General features: G+C 37.6%; 1 protein-coding gene across 4 annotated transcripts in view; it reads right to left on the reverse strand.

Moving 5' to 3' along the window:
• Positions 1-14982, reverse strand: part of si:dkey-49n23.1 (semaphorin-3D) — a 78350-nt gene that overhangs the window by 20830 nt on the left and 42538 nt on the right. Inside the window, exons 4-18 of one of the 4 annotated variants that reach the window (XM_051910938.1) lie at positions 13147-13209; positions 12708-12827; positions 12448-12541; positions 11698-11826; positions 10699-10841; positions 9769-9883; positions 9606-9675; positions 8998-9142; positions 6851-7073; positions 6075-6163; positions 5186-5221; positions 4743-4900; positions 4481-4545; positions 2256-2389; positions 755-2151 (exon numbers count right to left, since the gene is read on the reverse strand). In XM_051910938.1, the coding sequence (XP_051766898.1) occupies positions 1738-2151; positions 2256-2389; positions 4481-4545; positions 4743-4900; positions 5186-5221; positions 6075-6163; positions 6851-7073; positions 8998-9142; positions 9606-9675; positions 9769-9883; positions 10699-10841; positions 11698-11826; positions 12448-12541; positions 12708-12827; positions 13147-13209 (1998 nt within the window). In that variant the 3' untranslated portion in view covers positions 755-1737. Of the gene's footprint in view, positions 1-754; positions 2152-2255; positions 2390-4480; positions 4546-4742; positions 4901-5185; positions 5222-6074; positions 6164-6850; positions 7074-8997; positions 9143-9605; positions 9676-9768; positions 9884-10698; positions 10842-11697; positions 11827-12447; positions 12542-12707; positions 12828-13146; positions 13210-14982 lie in introns of those variants that run through there. The other 3 variants (XM_051910939.1, XM_051910940.1, XM_051910941.1) reach the window with 3 other exon arrangements.

Genomic DNA, 14982 nt, shown 5'->3' on the forward strand with positions numbered 1-14982 from the left:
CAGTCAGAGCCACTGTACGTCCAACTGATTGCACTTTATCTATGTAACCTTTTTATTTATTTATTTTTTTTATTCTTTTTATAACTTTTATTTAATCATTTTTATTCTCTGATTTTATTATGATTATTTTAATTAATTTTATATGTAAAGCACTTTGAATTACCATTGTGTATGAAACGTGCTATATAAATAAACTTGCCTTGCCTAAACAAATTGGAAAAAATTCCAACAATATTGTAAAACATCAAGGGAAGATCATTTGATTACAGCATGAGTAAAATTTCACACAGATGTATATTTTCAGCTGTTCTTATCGTTAATTTAAAACAAGGCAGATTTATCATTTTAATATTTAATCTCTCAATTATAATTCTGAATAGTCTCTAAATGCTATATGGTCTACAGAATTGAATTGACTAGTCAAGCCCAAATCTCAATTGCACACACGGTGCATGCTGGAAGACTTTACTACTAGCGTAATAATGGAAAAATATCAGACATAAGTTCAGTACATTGATGGTATCAGATACAATGTACCTCCTGAATAATTATTACTTGTAAAAGCTTAATATTTACATAATATAGATACCTTATTCAAGGTATCTAATATACTGGAAAGAATACCATACTACAATGGCACCATATTAAAAATGAATAAAATATAAATAAAATAAAAATAAAAAATGCATTCATCACCCTAAATGCATTTGTTGATCCTGGTGCATCACAAAAAGAAACCACGATGACAGCAACATATCTCTAATAGTGTCTTGAATTTTATGTACACACTTGAACAAACCAACCATGAGCTGAAGACACAACTTATCATTCAGATGTAGTGGAGAAGAACTAAGGCACAAAGATTCTGGAAGTAATTTTCATGGGCAGTCAAAAGAATTTAAAAAGCCCTTTGATGGATCCATGGAGGACATCGTCTGCTTACCATTCCCAGATGCTCCGACACATGAACACATTTTAGACATACTGTAAACAGGGGCAAGCTGAGCTGTTGTGGAGAGCTTTGCTTTTCTTTACAAAATGACATGCTTAGAAGTCATAAAACAAACACAATATTTACTCAAGGATGTTCTCAGGAAAGAACAGAAGAGATTGTTCTTGAAGAGGAAGGAAACATATGAAGGGTACATCCTGGGCAAACTTCCTCTGAACGTGGAGGCACCTGCAGTTGTCAGAATGAACTACAAATTTGTACATTTGACTGTATTTGACAAGAGTCCAAATATAATAGCAATACAATGATATACAGATCTAGTGACTATTTAATCTACATGCCTAGTGAAAGCAAGAGAAGTCAGTTCATCTTTGCACTTTGTTAGCTTGTCCATTGTCAACATTAGCTTTCCAAGCATACCTAGCGTTTAGCATAGGTGCTTGTCTTTCAAGAAGTTTGACAAACAATAGAAACACATTGAAAATATTACAGAAAATGTATGCAAAATGTGCTTAGCTGGATGCCAGACTGCACAAATTCATAGTTGCACAGCTACAGGCTGTTTGGTTATACTGTGTTAAAACTACACGTTAACACTAGCACAGGCTACAAAATAAAACTTTAGAGAAGAACTTAAAGAAGAATAATACAGTTCTCAAGGTCTGTAGCCTTTTGTTGTTGTACAGTAGCAATTGGTGTCAGCAGCTAGTTGGAAGTAGCTTTTGTAGCCATTAAGCTACAAACAAGATGCTAATTGTCCAGATAATGTCACACTCCCCTTTTCATCAAAAGTCTGCAGTTTCACCTTGGTCTAGAGGCTTGTAGGGTGGATTTTGTCGCCTAACTCTCGCTTTGCGGTTTTCAGACACCTGCTTCCACTTCAGCGGCCGAAGTTTTTGCTGTCGCCGTTTTTCACGGTACCAAAGATGTTCACAGTACTCGTCAGCTGTTAGCCCGCTAACTCCCATTAGATGTAGTTCCTTGAAGCTCCGCGGTGAGGCTGCGTAATTTCCGGGATGGGTGTTCTGCGCTCTCAACATGTTGTTCTGAGGAATAACGTGTAGTTCGTAGCGGGCTAGCGTGCGGGAGAACGAATGTTCATAGGCTACACAGAGGTACAGGCCAGCATTAGAAGATGTCAGCTGCTGGATGAGGAGCCCACGTTGCATGTGGATGCGGTTTTCTTCACCTGGAAACAACTGAGATACAGAAAGGGGTTTGTATTAGAGTAGAAGTGAGTTATCAATTTACAATTTACAATCAATTTACAACAGTTTACAATTGTTTACGGTTTTGGACGGACCTCTTTGCTGTTCTGGTTGTTGTTTGGCTGAATTATCCACTTGATTGTGGCTTGTGGTGAATGTGGGACACATTCCAAGAAGGTTGAGTTCATCTCCACACCGTATACTGTCTTCAGTTCAGGGTGCTTTGAACCTGCAGAGGAATGGAAACTTTTAAGGCCTGATATACTTCAAGCAAAATTAAAGAATAAACTGGTGTGACATAATTTCGAACAAAATCAGTCCAAAATGAAGTTTGTTTGGCCAAAGCAACATTCCCGCAAGTTTCGCCTTTTTTGACATGGAGAACTAAACAGCTGTTTTCTTGCTGCTGTCATTTTTGTTGCGTTTATTTTGTTATGGAAAGGAAAGCATGCAGTATATACAGGTGCATCTCAATAAATTTGAATGTCATGGAGAAGTTCATTTATTTCAGTAATTCAACTCAAATTGTGGAACTCGTGTATTAAATAAATTCAATGCACACAGACTGAAGTACTTTAAGTCTTTGGTTCTTTTAATTGTGATGATTTTGGCTCATATTTAACAAAAACCCACCAATTCACTATCTCAATAAATTAGAACATTTTATAAGATCAATAAAAAAAGGATATTTTAAACAGAAATGTCAGGCTTCTGAAAAGTATGTTCATTTCTATGCACTCAATACTTGGTTGGGTCTCCTTTTGCATGAATTACTGCATCAATGCGGCGTGGCATGGAGGCAATCAGCCTGTGGCACTGCTCAGGTGTAATGGAAGCCCAGGTTGCTTTGATAGCAGCCTTCAGGTCATCTGCATTGTTGGGTCTGGTGTCTCTCATCTTCCTCTTGACAATACCCCATAGATTCTCTATGGGGTTCAGGTCAGGCGAGTTTGCTGGCCAATCAAGCACAGTAACACCATGGTCATTGAACCAGCTTTTGGTACCTTTGGCAGTGTGGGCAGGTGCCAAATCCTGCTGGAAAATGAAATAAGCATATCCATAAAGCTTGTCAGCAGAAGGAAGCATGAAGTGCTCTAAAATTTCCTGGTAGATGGCTGCGTTGACTGTGGACTTCAGAAAACACAGTGGACCAACACCAGCAGATGACATGGCAGCCCAAACCATCACTGACTGTGGAAACTTCACACTGGACTTCATCCAACATGGTTTCTGTGCCTCTCCACTCTTCCTCCAGACTCTGGGACCTTGATTTCCAAATGAAATTCAAAATTTACTTTCATCTGAAAAGAGGACTTTGGAGCACTGAGCAACAGTCCAGTTCTTTTTCTCCTTAGCCCAGGTAAGACGCTTCTGACGTTGTCTTTGGTTCAGAAGAGGCTTGGTAAGTGGAAAGTGACAGTTGTAGCCCATTTCCTGAAGGCGTCGGTGGCGCTTGATGCACTGACTCCAGCTTCAGTCCACTCATTTTGAAGCTCTCCTAAGTTCTTAAATCGGCTTCGCCTGACAATCTTCTCAAGCCTGCGGTCATTCCTTTCACTTGTACACCTTTTCCTACCACACTTTTTCCTTCCAGTCCACTTTCCATGAATATGCTTTGGCACAGCACTCTGAAAACAGCCAGCTCTTTCAGCAATGACCCTCTGTGGCTTACACTCATTGTAGAGGGTCTTGATGATCGTCTTCTGGACAACTGTCAAGTCAGAAGACTTCCCCATGACTGCTGTTGAGATTACTGACCTAAACCCAGTATTTATACCCTGAGAATGGTAATTTAATAGAACTTGAAATTAAATATTCTAATAATTTGAGATACTGATTTTTTTTTTATTTTGATGAGCAGCAAGCTGTAATCATCAAAATGAAAACAAAAAAGTTTGGAAATATTTTACTTTATGTCTAATAAATCTAGAATATATTTAAGTTTTACTTTTTGAATTAAATTACAGAAAAAAAAAAAAAAACTTTCATGATATTCTAATTTATTGAGATGCACCTGTATTTACATATTCATCTAAATGCTGATCAAATGAAAAATATCTTCACCGTGAGACTTTAGCTTCCTAAAAACTTTTTTATTTCTTTGACATATGTTCTAATAATTTGTTCACAGTAGTTAAGAAAGTCAAGAAAGTAAACAATCAGTTTTGATTTCATATTAAACTGGTGCACACATCTTAGTATGTGTCAGTATCCATTTCGCACACTAGAGGGGAGCAGTGTGCATTTTATTCCAGGAATGGCCAATATCATATACAACCTGATGGTGTAGAGTTGAGGAGAGTGGAAAGTGATCTATTACCGTCTCTCATGTCCTGACACTGGCTCCAGGGGTCTCCATACCTCACATCCTGTCTCCGAGCACGCCTGCGGACCACAAAAGGATGTTAGCCGCCTTAGGACCCACCTTCAGATCCATTATTTTACAGGTTTGCTGGTGGTTTTCAGGCCCATTTTACTGACTAATAAATAAGCTTACACTTTATTTCAATAATCCACTTTAGACATTCTACTAACTGTAAGTAACTTTGCAACTACATGTCAACTAGTAGAATAATTTGTACCTTTTGTTGCTGGGGAAGTAGTTAGTACAGGAGGAGCCATCCCAAGCGCAGTATGGGTCTCGAGCTAAACAGCAGTCTACACAGGCTTTACCGTAGAGCTCACACCTCTGAACAGGAAGCTGGACGACACCCTCATCACTGCTTACGAACAGCACTTGCTAGAGAAGAAATCAAATAAAAAATGAGGATGTATGTGTGAATGCAATATAAAACAGTCTAACCTTTAACAAATTAATTTAAATGGTAATTAGACTGATAAACCTTAATCAACTCCAACTTTTACAGTAATGCACTTACAATAGAAGTCTATGAGGCAAGACATTATGGCAGGTTTGAAAGCAGAATCATGAATCTAATATTGTTGTTCAAGAAAGTTGAAGTCCTTAGTATTAGTTGAAGTAATAGTATTATTTAGTGGCCACCCACCAAACACGTCCACTTACCCTCTTGGTGGAGAGCTCCATGCTTAGTATTGGAGTCTACAAAATGAAAAAAGAGAGGAAGAAAAATGTGTCAACACATAAAATGAATCAACTCCTGAACAAAGTGGGGGACGACATGCATGTTTGGTGCTAAATGAGCAGCTCATCATAACAGGCCTTTGTGAATGTTTTAAAGCTTTCTGCTCCATTGGTTCATTTCTCTTTCATATACAGCAGCAAATGAGCCTTGACACTTAAAATGAATCTCGCTCTCCAAATGGCTGGTGGGACGCCAGTGGACAATGTCTGCTATCATATGTCTCCTGACAGGTTTGACTGACACGAGACATATTAGCTATTCATAATGTACTACCAATTTTTAGTGTTTAAGTCAGTGAGATGTGAGGGATGCAGTGGTATTCAGGGAATAATTTACATTTTAAGTGAATTTTTTTCCTCACACAAAGTTATTGTCTGACTTCAAAAGACTTGAAATATAACACATGATCTTATATTTCTTAAATAAATGATAACTGCAAGCTTAATGTTATTATAAAACCATAATTACAATTACATATCATATAAAACCTGTTGACTTCTATTTGCTTACACTCCCTCCATCCCAGAGCAAAACTGACACATTCCTCACTGCCTAAAGTTTTTGATAAATGAGATCTTTTCCTGTTGTGACGTTGCCTCTCCTGTCCCTGGGTTTGGCCACTTAAGTAGACAGACATGGGAAATCTAAGAGCAATCTGGTTTTCTTCTTTAATAGTTATTTTTGTTTGGGAAGTGCTTGACGTGAAAACAACAACCAATGAGAGCAGGGTCAGGGGTCATGAGGGAGTCTAGCAGATGGCATGACAAACAAGCAGAGGAGAGAGAAGAAAATGAGATCTTGTTAAATTACCTTGAAGACATTCAACTCCTCTAGAATGATTTCTTCAGTTTCCCAGTTCTCTTTAGGTACAGAGACCACCTTTATTACTTTGCCATCATCTGAAGATACAGAAGATTAACCATATGAGATTCCACTGTACAGACTTGACATATAGACATACATATCTATAGGTAGGTAGATATATAGATAGATAGATAGATAGATAGATAGATAGACAGATAGATATTCACATTAACCATAACTTTTAAATATATCCCATAATGCACCCTTACTTAGTTACCTAGGTGAGTGAGCACTGGCTTTTAGCGTGTGTATTTATCCAGCACCCTGTGGGCTGACAGCTGTTACACTGTTCTAGTCCTATACAGTTTAAAATTGCAAGTCTCCTCTCTGTACACACAGGTTAAGCATATTTGTCCTGAACAGAGTATCTATTTGCCCTAAATGATTCACTTAGACTTGGCAGAGTTCACGCATACACCCATCAGTCCAGGAGGACAAATGTTAGACAGGAAAAGAAACATTGCGTCCTCGAAATGTTAGGATGATCCCAGGCAACAACACCACTGACCAGCATGGGAACATAGATCATCTCTGATAGCATTTACTGTAAGATCTGGAAGCCTATCTAGGAGATTTCCATATTTGCAGTACAATTTAGGTCTAATGTTTATATAATAGGAAACACCAAGGATAGTTGTCACACTTCTTTTTTTTTTTTAAATAGTATAAAAGATTCAGCTCTTTGAACACACGTTGATCTTTTGTTAACCTTTCAGACATACCTGTGCCAAGGTGTAAGACATCATACTGGCCATCCTCTGCATCAACCCTGTCAACCACAAGCTTCTTTAGCCTGTAGGGGGCATTGATCCGAGTGAAGACCGGACGCCTGTGGATGGGCACCACTGGCTCCCACATTAGCTGATGGGTCCTCATGAAGCTCACAACATCGTCTGGGAAATCACGGGTGGACTTGTGCAAAGGGTCGTAGGTCTCACTCGGACACTGAAGGGACATAGGACAGTTAGTTCCTTGTTATTCTGAAAAAAAATAAAATATATTGCTCTATTTTTTGCAGTATCTTTGGTAAGTAAACATATTTTTATTCACAAATCAACTTTGTCTAACATAGTTTTACTGTAAATTGAGAAAATATCAATGTTTCCATATGGCAACGCTGTACCACAGTGGAATTGCAGTAATGTATTTCCCCATTGGGATTTTTTATAGATAGTAGCATCAATAATATGATTGCAGTTATTTATTTATTTGAAGTGTTTATTGTAGTATAGTTGTATTTATGTATAAATAACAAAATTATTTTGTCTTTTCAGAAAATGAATACAGCAATATTTTACGGAAAGGGCAGCAGGAAGAGTGCAGAAATAGCGGATGAGAGTTGAATGAGAGTTGAATACCATGGAGTTAAATGAGGGTAGTCTTTACGCCCAGAGGCAGAAGTGACAGGTATAATCTTATGGATAGTAGTAAGGAATAATGTGTGTTAATGTGTGTGTGTGCATGTGTATATGTGTTTTTATGTGTGTGGCAGATTTTGATGGAGATTAAGATTGGATGTATCAATTTCTAAAAGAAATGTGCATTTAAATAGAAAAGAAAATCATAATTTTATAGAAAAACTCCTTTTTTGACCATTTTCCATTGTAGTACACCCCAAAAATATATATATATATTTTTTTCAAAAATCTGTTTTGATTTGTATGATTGAAGCTATTTCATGTAATAAAACCATATTTCATGGTTAGAACATAATGCATACCATAGACAGATAAGCTCATATTCTGGAACCCTGTGGGGACTGAATTTGGTGTAACAGTCCCAGAATAAAGTAAAAATAGTCAAAAACATTTGTGCAGATGTGGATTTTGGCCAGTGTTTGAGATCATAGTGCAATAAGCATCACAGTTCTTATTTTTCCATATTGAGAAATGCAGTTTTAAAGGAATCTTCTGTTGTCAGTCAGTTTACCCATTGAAGCGAATCCATCTAGGACCCTAAAGCGGGGCATGTTGTAAGTGTTAACATGAAACTAGTATGATAAACTTGCTTACTTAAATCCATTATTTCAACCTCTGTCATGACCTTGTAAAGCTGGTAAACATGGCAACCTACACACAATATGTGCAAAGTAAGTCCTGCTGAAACATCCTGCATTGCCGGTCACCAGCATAAGGTATGTTTTGCATGCTTGGACCAGCATGGGATGCTGATTGCTGGTTTGCTGGTCACCAGCATGGGAAGCAGGAGAGCTGGTGGACCAGCTAAACCAGCTCAGTTTTGCTTGAGAACAGCATGACTATGCTGGTCCACCAACTAGACCAGCATTATACCAGCTCTAATCAGCATGAACCAGCCTGGACATGGAATTCATGCTTGATTTTTCAGCTGGGACGAACATGGCACCTGAATGAATTTAGCACAGATACATACATTTTACTACTACATGTAAAACGAGTCTAAAAGAGGTTCCTTTGGTTTCAACATGATCTTAACAGCACCTTCTAGTCACTAAACCCCATCATTTGAAAGGGTTCGAAAACTAATGGAGCAGAATTCACAGCCCTGATAATTGACTTCCCTCTGAAGACCTCACCACTAAAGGTCCACACTCCAGCCACTTCACAAGCCTCCCTGACACGTGACCCCAGAGTGCCTGACGACATTTTTATAGTCCCCTTGAGGCAGTGCAGTTAATGTGAGGAGTGACTGGCCGCATGGTTTCCAAGCTGCCCCAACACATCTGCAATCCAAAACTAACCATAGCTCTCAAAGCTTGCGTGCACTTGTGATAGGAACACCAAGGTTGCAGTTCGATTCCACCCACAGTTGTTCAAAAATAAGTATCCTTACACATGACCATCATCTTCTCTACCCTACCAAACATAATTCCTCCCTGTTGAGAACTTACCGTCCCTGGCCGTGGATAAGGGATCTTCCCCTTGTACTCCATCCAGCGATAATCGGGCCCCTCCTTATGCGCAAAGGGCCCATTGAAGGCGGCTCGGATGGAGGCCATGGAATAGACGCAAACGGCTGAACCTCTGAAGACGGAGCTTTTGAAAAGGAAACATGTATTAGTCTGATGCCGGGTTAGAATAACATAGTTCTTCAAGCTTGGTGACCTTTCACCCTCCCTTATGGCCTCAAGCTATCCATTCCTTGGGTGGGAGCACCGAGACAGATTGTTCTAAATGAATCGGACGGGAAGGAGACCATCCTGTGACCAGATTGTTGATTTTAGGGGCGTTTTGATACTGATGTCAGTTCACAAGATAAACTGAGATAATCAGATTTAGGTTGTTGAAACGAACAAGGGAGGTCTTAGAACCTGAAGCGTAAGTTAAATGGGAATGAGTGTGACGGATTGGTTGATTTGGATGGAGCCAATGATAATGCAGAAAATGAGGTAAACAAATATAACATTGACAGGAATGTGGTTCTAAAAAGTTAAGAAGATTATAGGGTGGTGACCCAATGAATGACTCATAAAACAGATTTTCCAGGAAATGAATCTACCTGGAAGTGGAGAAGACACCATAGATGACTGGATTCTGTGGATCTTTGGTCTCCAAAAGAAATATGTGCTCTAAACATAAAAAATGGGCAGAAAGTATTACTAGTCTGAATTTTTGAGTTCATGTTTACTTTAACAGATGGGTGATTGTGTGTGTAAACATACCCAGCTCATCAAAGTGTGTGTCCATGCCTCCAGGTCCTGGTACTGAGCACACAAGCCTGGCCTTCAAGAAGGTGCTCCAGCGATTAATCAAGCTTCGTTTTCCTCCTATGTCATTCTGATGAAGACCAAGAGCTTGCTTTTAATACACTACATAACTTTTAAAAGATTTTAAAACACTAGGCATCATACACTTGATTACATCATAAATGGTTACAGAGGAAAAACTGGGCGTAATTCACTAAATAACTGAGCACAATACAACAAACACAACAAACATGTGCCTCATTGCTAGGAGACAAGTGAAAAACAATATGTGTTCTAAAATCGACTCAAAATACCAAAAATGTTTGATCACCTCTGACTCGATGGAATTATTGTCTGAAGCTAAAAACATTAGATTCAGTGCCCAACATACACTACATGATTTTCTTTGAAATCTGTCAGTTCCGACTGCCTAAAGTCTGCAGATTGGCTCTGACTTTTGGCAACTAGCGTTGACGCCTTAAGACTGCAGATCGGTGCAAATATCTGTGCAAAATTTGTGTAGTGTATTCCAGCCTTAATAAATGACATGATCTCAATAGCAAATATATAATACATTAGATTTTCATACATTACAAACAAATACAGCATAAAACAAATGAAATATATAAAGCACTTTAAGAATGCTGATAAGATAACCCTGAACTGAAAACCTTTTTTGCTAGATTTGTTGCTAGATTAGTGTTTAATTACTCTCAAACAAACACTTCATTCATCCATTATTAGATACATGCTGCTGCTACTACTGTGCAGCAGATGATACTGAGGCCTACACGTCCATTCATTAATTCCTACAAAAGACTCATTGATTCTGCATACCAAACAAAGGTCTTTTGGATCTATTTCATGTTTTTATTGGCTCATTATGGCGCTGGACTTGGCATTCACCTTGCAGACACGGGCCACTCGACTGTAGATACGCTTGTCGAGCTGGTTGGACTCTACAGAGGTCTCTTTAAAAAAGAAATAGACTTTGTCATCATCCAAGCTGTGTGTGTCAGGGATGGAATACGATCCCACAAACTCTGGCTCTGTGAAAAGACATTGGCATCAGAGTGAGGGTGGAGGAAGTTAATTAGGCAGCACCAGCACCCCAAACTTTTCAGACCATACACCTCCTTCTTATACACTGCCAACAATTTCTATACCAGTATTAAAACCTGACACATTTGTTTGAGATACTAAGACTTGATATAAATTAGTTATTTACAAACAACATACTAATCTCAAAAAGTTTATTATAGTAGATGTTTCACCAGTGACTGGTTTATTTGAAAAGCGAAAAAAAAAAAAAAAAAAAAAAGAGAGAGATTTTTCCCTGTCTGTTAAAACATGGAGTTCAAATATGGGTCGCATAACATATATCACAGACGATTAGCTTAAAAAACTCTTGTCCTCCTTTTAGATAATCAAAGTAGCATTTTCAGTTATCCTTTTGTAGCTGTAGTATCTAAGCTAGCTGTCTATTTGTATGCTGTAAATGTATGCTACTCAGATGGACTAATACGTTAGCTGTATGCTAAGCTAAGAGGCGAAATTGATAATATACAAAAGCAAAAGCTAATCAGTTAGATACACTAATCTAACAGCTTAATTTGCTGGCAGTATCCTGAGGCAGTTAGTTGTTGCATGCTGTTAGAAATATAGTAATCCAAATGTGTAGTACATATAGCACATAGCTTTTTTTGTAGATTTTGTATCTACATCTATGCTTGCTTGTTAGCTTGCACAAAACATTGTATATAATTGTGATATGAACAAAATCATTTGTTATTTATCAATGAAATATAACTAGATCACTTTCCCTACCAGCCCAGATTGGAAACCAAGGCCATGCTCTTTTTGCATGCACAATAAAAACAATGAATGTTTTATTTCACTTCTCACCATTTAGCCAGTGGTCCTGGTAAGCTTCAGTGCGGATATAGTGTTGATTGCTGCTATGCACAGATGTGCGAAAAATGGCGGCATTCGTTCCCATGAAGTCTACGGACGTCCCAGCGTACAGGTCCCCATCTAAGGTGAGTATATCCACAAAATCACATCCAGAACGACTTAGAATGACAAATGATTTTCTATGATGCATAGCTCATTTTAATGATTCTACCCTCTGACTCCACATCCTTTGTCAAAATACTCTGTTTTACAGCAAAAAGAGTTTTGTGTGAAAAGGAAATTTCGATTATTCCAGAGGCATCATTAAATGGTCAAAAAGGTCTCCGGTTGCAGTAATAGCCTTTAATTAGGTAGCATGTGGTTTATGCATTATGGCCCTCTGGGGTGTACATGCTTTAAAAAAAATCTAAATATAATATCAATTTTGCAGCTGGATTTCTTTTCCTGACCACACTGTAACAGCAACTGGGCAATTTTTTTCAGTCGAATTACTGCCTATTAAATGTCCATTAGAGACAAATATGGGTGACAAACCTGTTTAGTGAGGGAACTTCCAAATTTCCCCATGCAAACTAACATCTGGTCCAGAGATATGAAGATTCATTTATCAGTGACTCATATGGGAGTATGTCTAACAAATGGACAGTTTTTGTGCATTTTTCCTTAGTATTTCTGCTTGCAAAGGGCTGATGGGTTATTTTTGAGGACAATGTGTTTAGGGTGTAGGGTCTGGAAACTCACCAGTCAGATGGGCGGTAAATGGCTCCTGCGGACTGAAGGGACATTTTCCTCTCCCGGATTCTCTAACATGGCTGAGAAGCCAGAAAGTTGGTTTCTAGGACACCAAGACAAGACTGTCACTCTGTTTGCACCACTGCCCTCATTATTAGTTCAGCTCTACAGTCAATAAGCCTCTGTTGGTGCTCATTTGTACAAGATACACTTAAAATGTGTTTACTGCATTTCACACTGGTTAAGGGCAAAAAAGAGAGACTGCTTACCTCAAGAATGTGTCCCAGGTCAATGTAGGTGCATTGTGGGTGGAATGCACCAGTTCCACATACATAGACATGAGTTTTATTGAAGGGCTGTAGGAGTCTCACATAATTGGCACAGTCCATCTGAGAGATGCATGTGGTATGTGATTAAAAGCATGATTTTAAAGAGTATTTGTGAGGATGTGAAGCATTTTAAATCACACAGAAATGCACCTACTTATTTTTGCCTGTTACTGCAGGGGGGAATTATGTTAAAACTTCAGACTTGCCCTCCCTTAAGACTTCCCAACTTGAAATATTCTCTCCATAGAGCTATAAATATGATTTTTCAGCTTTTATTCTTATCTTGGTCTGTGAGAGCACTTTAACAAAAAGGCATCTATGGGTAGTTGAAAGCTTTTTTTTTCTACATTTGTGCCCTTTTAAAGTTGTAGCGTCTTACCGATAGATTCTTTCCTGCATGTTTGCAGTGTTCAATGTGTTCCTGTCCAGCTGGCCAGTGAATCTAAAAATAAAAGAGATAAAAATATAAAACTATATGTACATACATACATACATACATACACACATTTATTATTTAATAAATAGTTAAATACTACTACAAGATTTCTTTAATATTTAAAGAAAAATTAATATATATATATATATATATATATATATATATATATATATATATATATATATATTATTATTATTATTATTATTTATTTATTTTTTTTTAATGTGCATCACATTAATGTTCTTTTAAAAATGTGTGCAACAAGTACTGAGTTGATTAGCTCAGATCCTCCTTGGCGCAATACCATCATTACTCAACAATCTACATGCCTTTCAAATTGTAATCATTTCCATGTGGAAATAATGTGCATGTATTGACCTAATCACTAGCCGGCAATCAGCACACTGTACATAATGATATAATTGGAAGATCGAGAACTTGACGTGCTTTAGTTCTTTTGAAGATCACGTATGTATGACTCTTCCACGACCTTACGTTTAACCTCATCATTTCTTACAGGCATCTTTTGGTATTTCACTATTATAAAAGACAGAATCAATTAATACTGAACCAAATGTAATGTTTATTTAGCCGTGATGATGTGTAGTGGAGAATTTAGGCCTGAAGTATGCAAATTCAGACATGAATGCCTGGCAAACACATTGCAAGCACACAGTCCCGTTGTACCTACTTAGCGTACAAACCTCCATACTCAAGGAAGCGATAGAGAATTCAGGGTGATTGGGACACTTTTTGCCATTAAGATGACTTGGAAAAAGTATCCCAAGCAACCTGAGTTCACCCTACCTTCAAATATCTGCGTTATTAAACTGGATGGATATGTTAGTTGCCCTGAAAACTGTAGAAAAAGATGCTACGCTAATGCAAATATAGATTTTAATGCATTTTTCAGTTTACGAAATCGGTTGGCGTACATACAGTATCTAGTGTTTGTGTTCAGTTAAACTTTTGTAGAATATTGTATGTTATGGGACTGTCATGCTATCAATGAACTTGTCCCTCAGTTTGTAAAAACTTACAAAATGTGTTTACAATAGTTAACTATAATAGTTGAGTTCAAAGATTGGATATAACTTTGCTTAAGGCCCGTTCACACCAAGGATGATAACTATAATGATAACGATAAAGATATAGTTGTAAAAATCGTTCTAAATATAAACGAATAGCAAAGTTCTCACCACAAGTATAACAATAAATGCACAGAAAAACAATATTGTTTGAATCACTTTCAAAATGATTTTTTTCCAGCTGATGAACGATAAATACATTGACAGCCAATAACAATCCACCCATCATTACAGAGCTCGAGCATTTAAAGTGCTAGACAAAATAACTGCAGCACGTGCTTATAATAAAAAGAACGATATCGGTGTGGATGCTAATATGATTATCTTTATCGATCTTGGTGTGAACGGCCTTTAGACAGGTTGTACTACACCAATCTCAGCTAACCCAGCTAACAAATATATGTTCTAAGAGCATTCCCAATTCCAAAGTTATGAAAATTTTAGTTCTGAATGTTTTTTAAACTTTCAAAACATCCAGTTTTTATGTATTAAGAAAGTTTATTCATGGTTATGTGAAAGTTACAGGAACATTTCATTCTATCATTTTAAAAAATATTCTGAATTTGCTATATTGTATATCACTTTATGTGAATATACTGTGTGTATGCAGATAAAGTTGGGTATAGCCCTACTTATACATACAACTTTATATAGAGAGCTGTGCGATAAAATAGTTTACATTTTGTGAGTT

The sequence above is a fragment of the Ctenopharyngodon idella genome, chromosome 10, assembly GCF_019924925.1.
Source record: "Ctenopharyngodon idella isolate HZGC_01 chromosome 10, HZGC01, whole genome shotgun sequence".
Taxonomy (NCBI): Eukaryota; Metazoa; Chordata; class Actinopteri; order Cypriniformes; family Xenocyprididae; genus Ctenopharyngodon; species Ctenopharyngodon idella.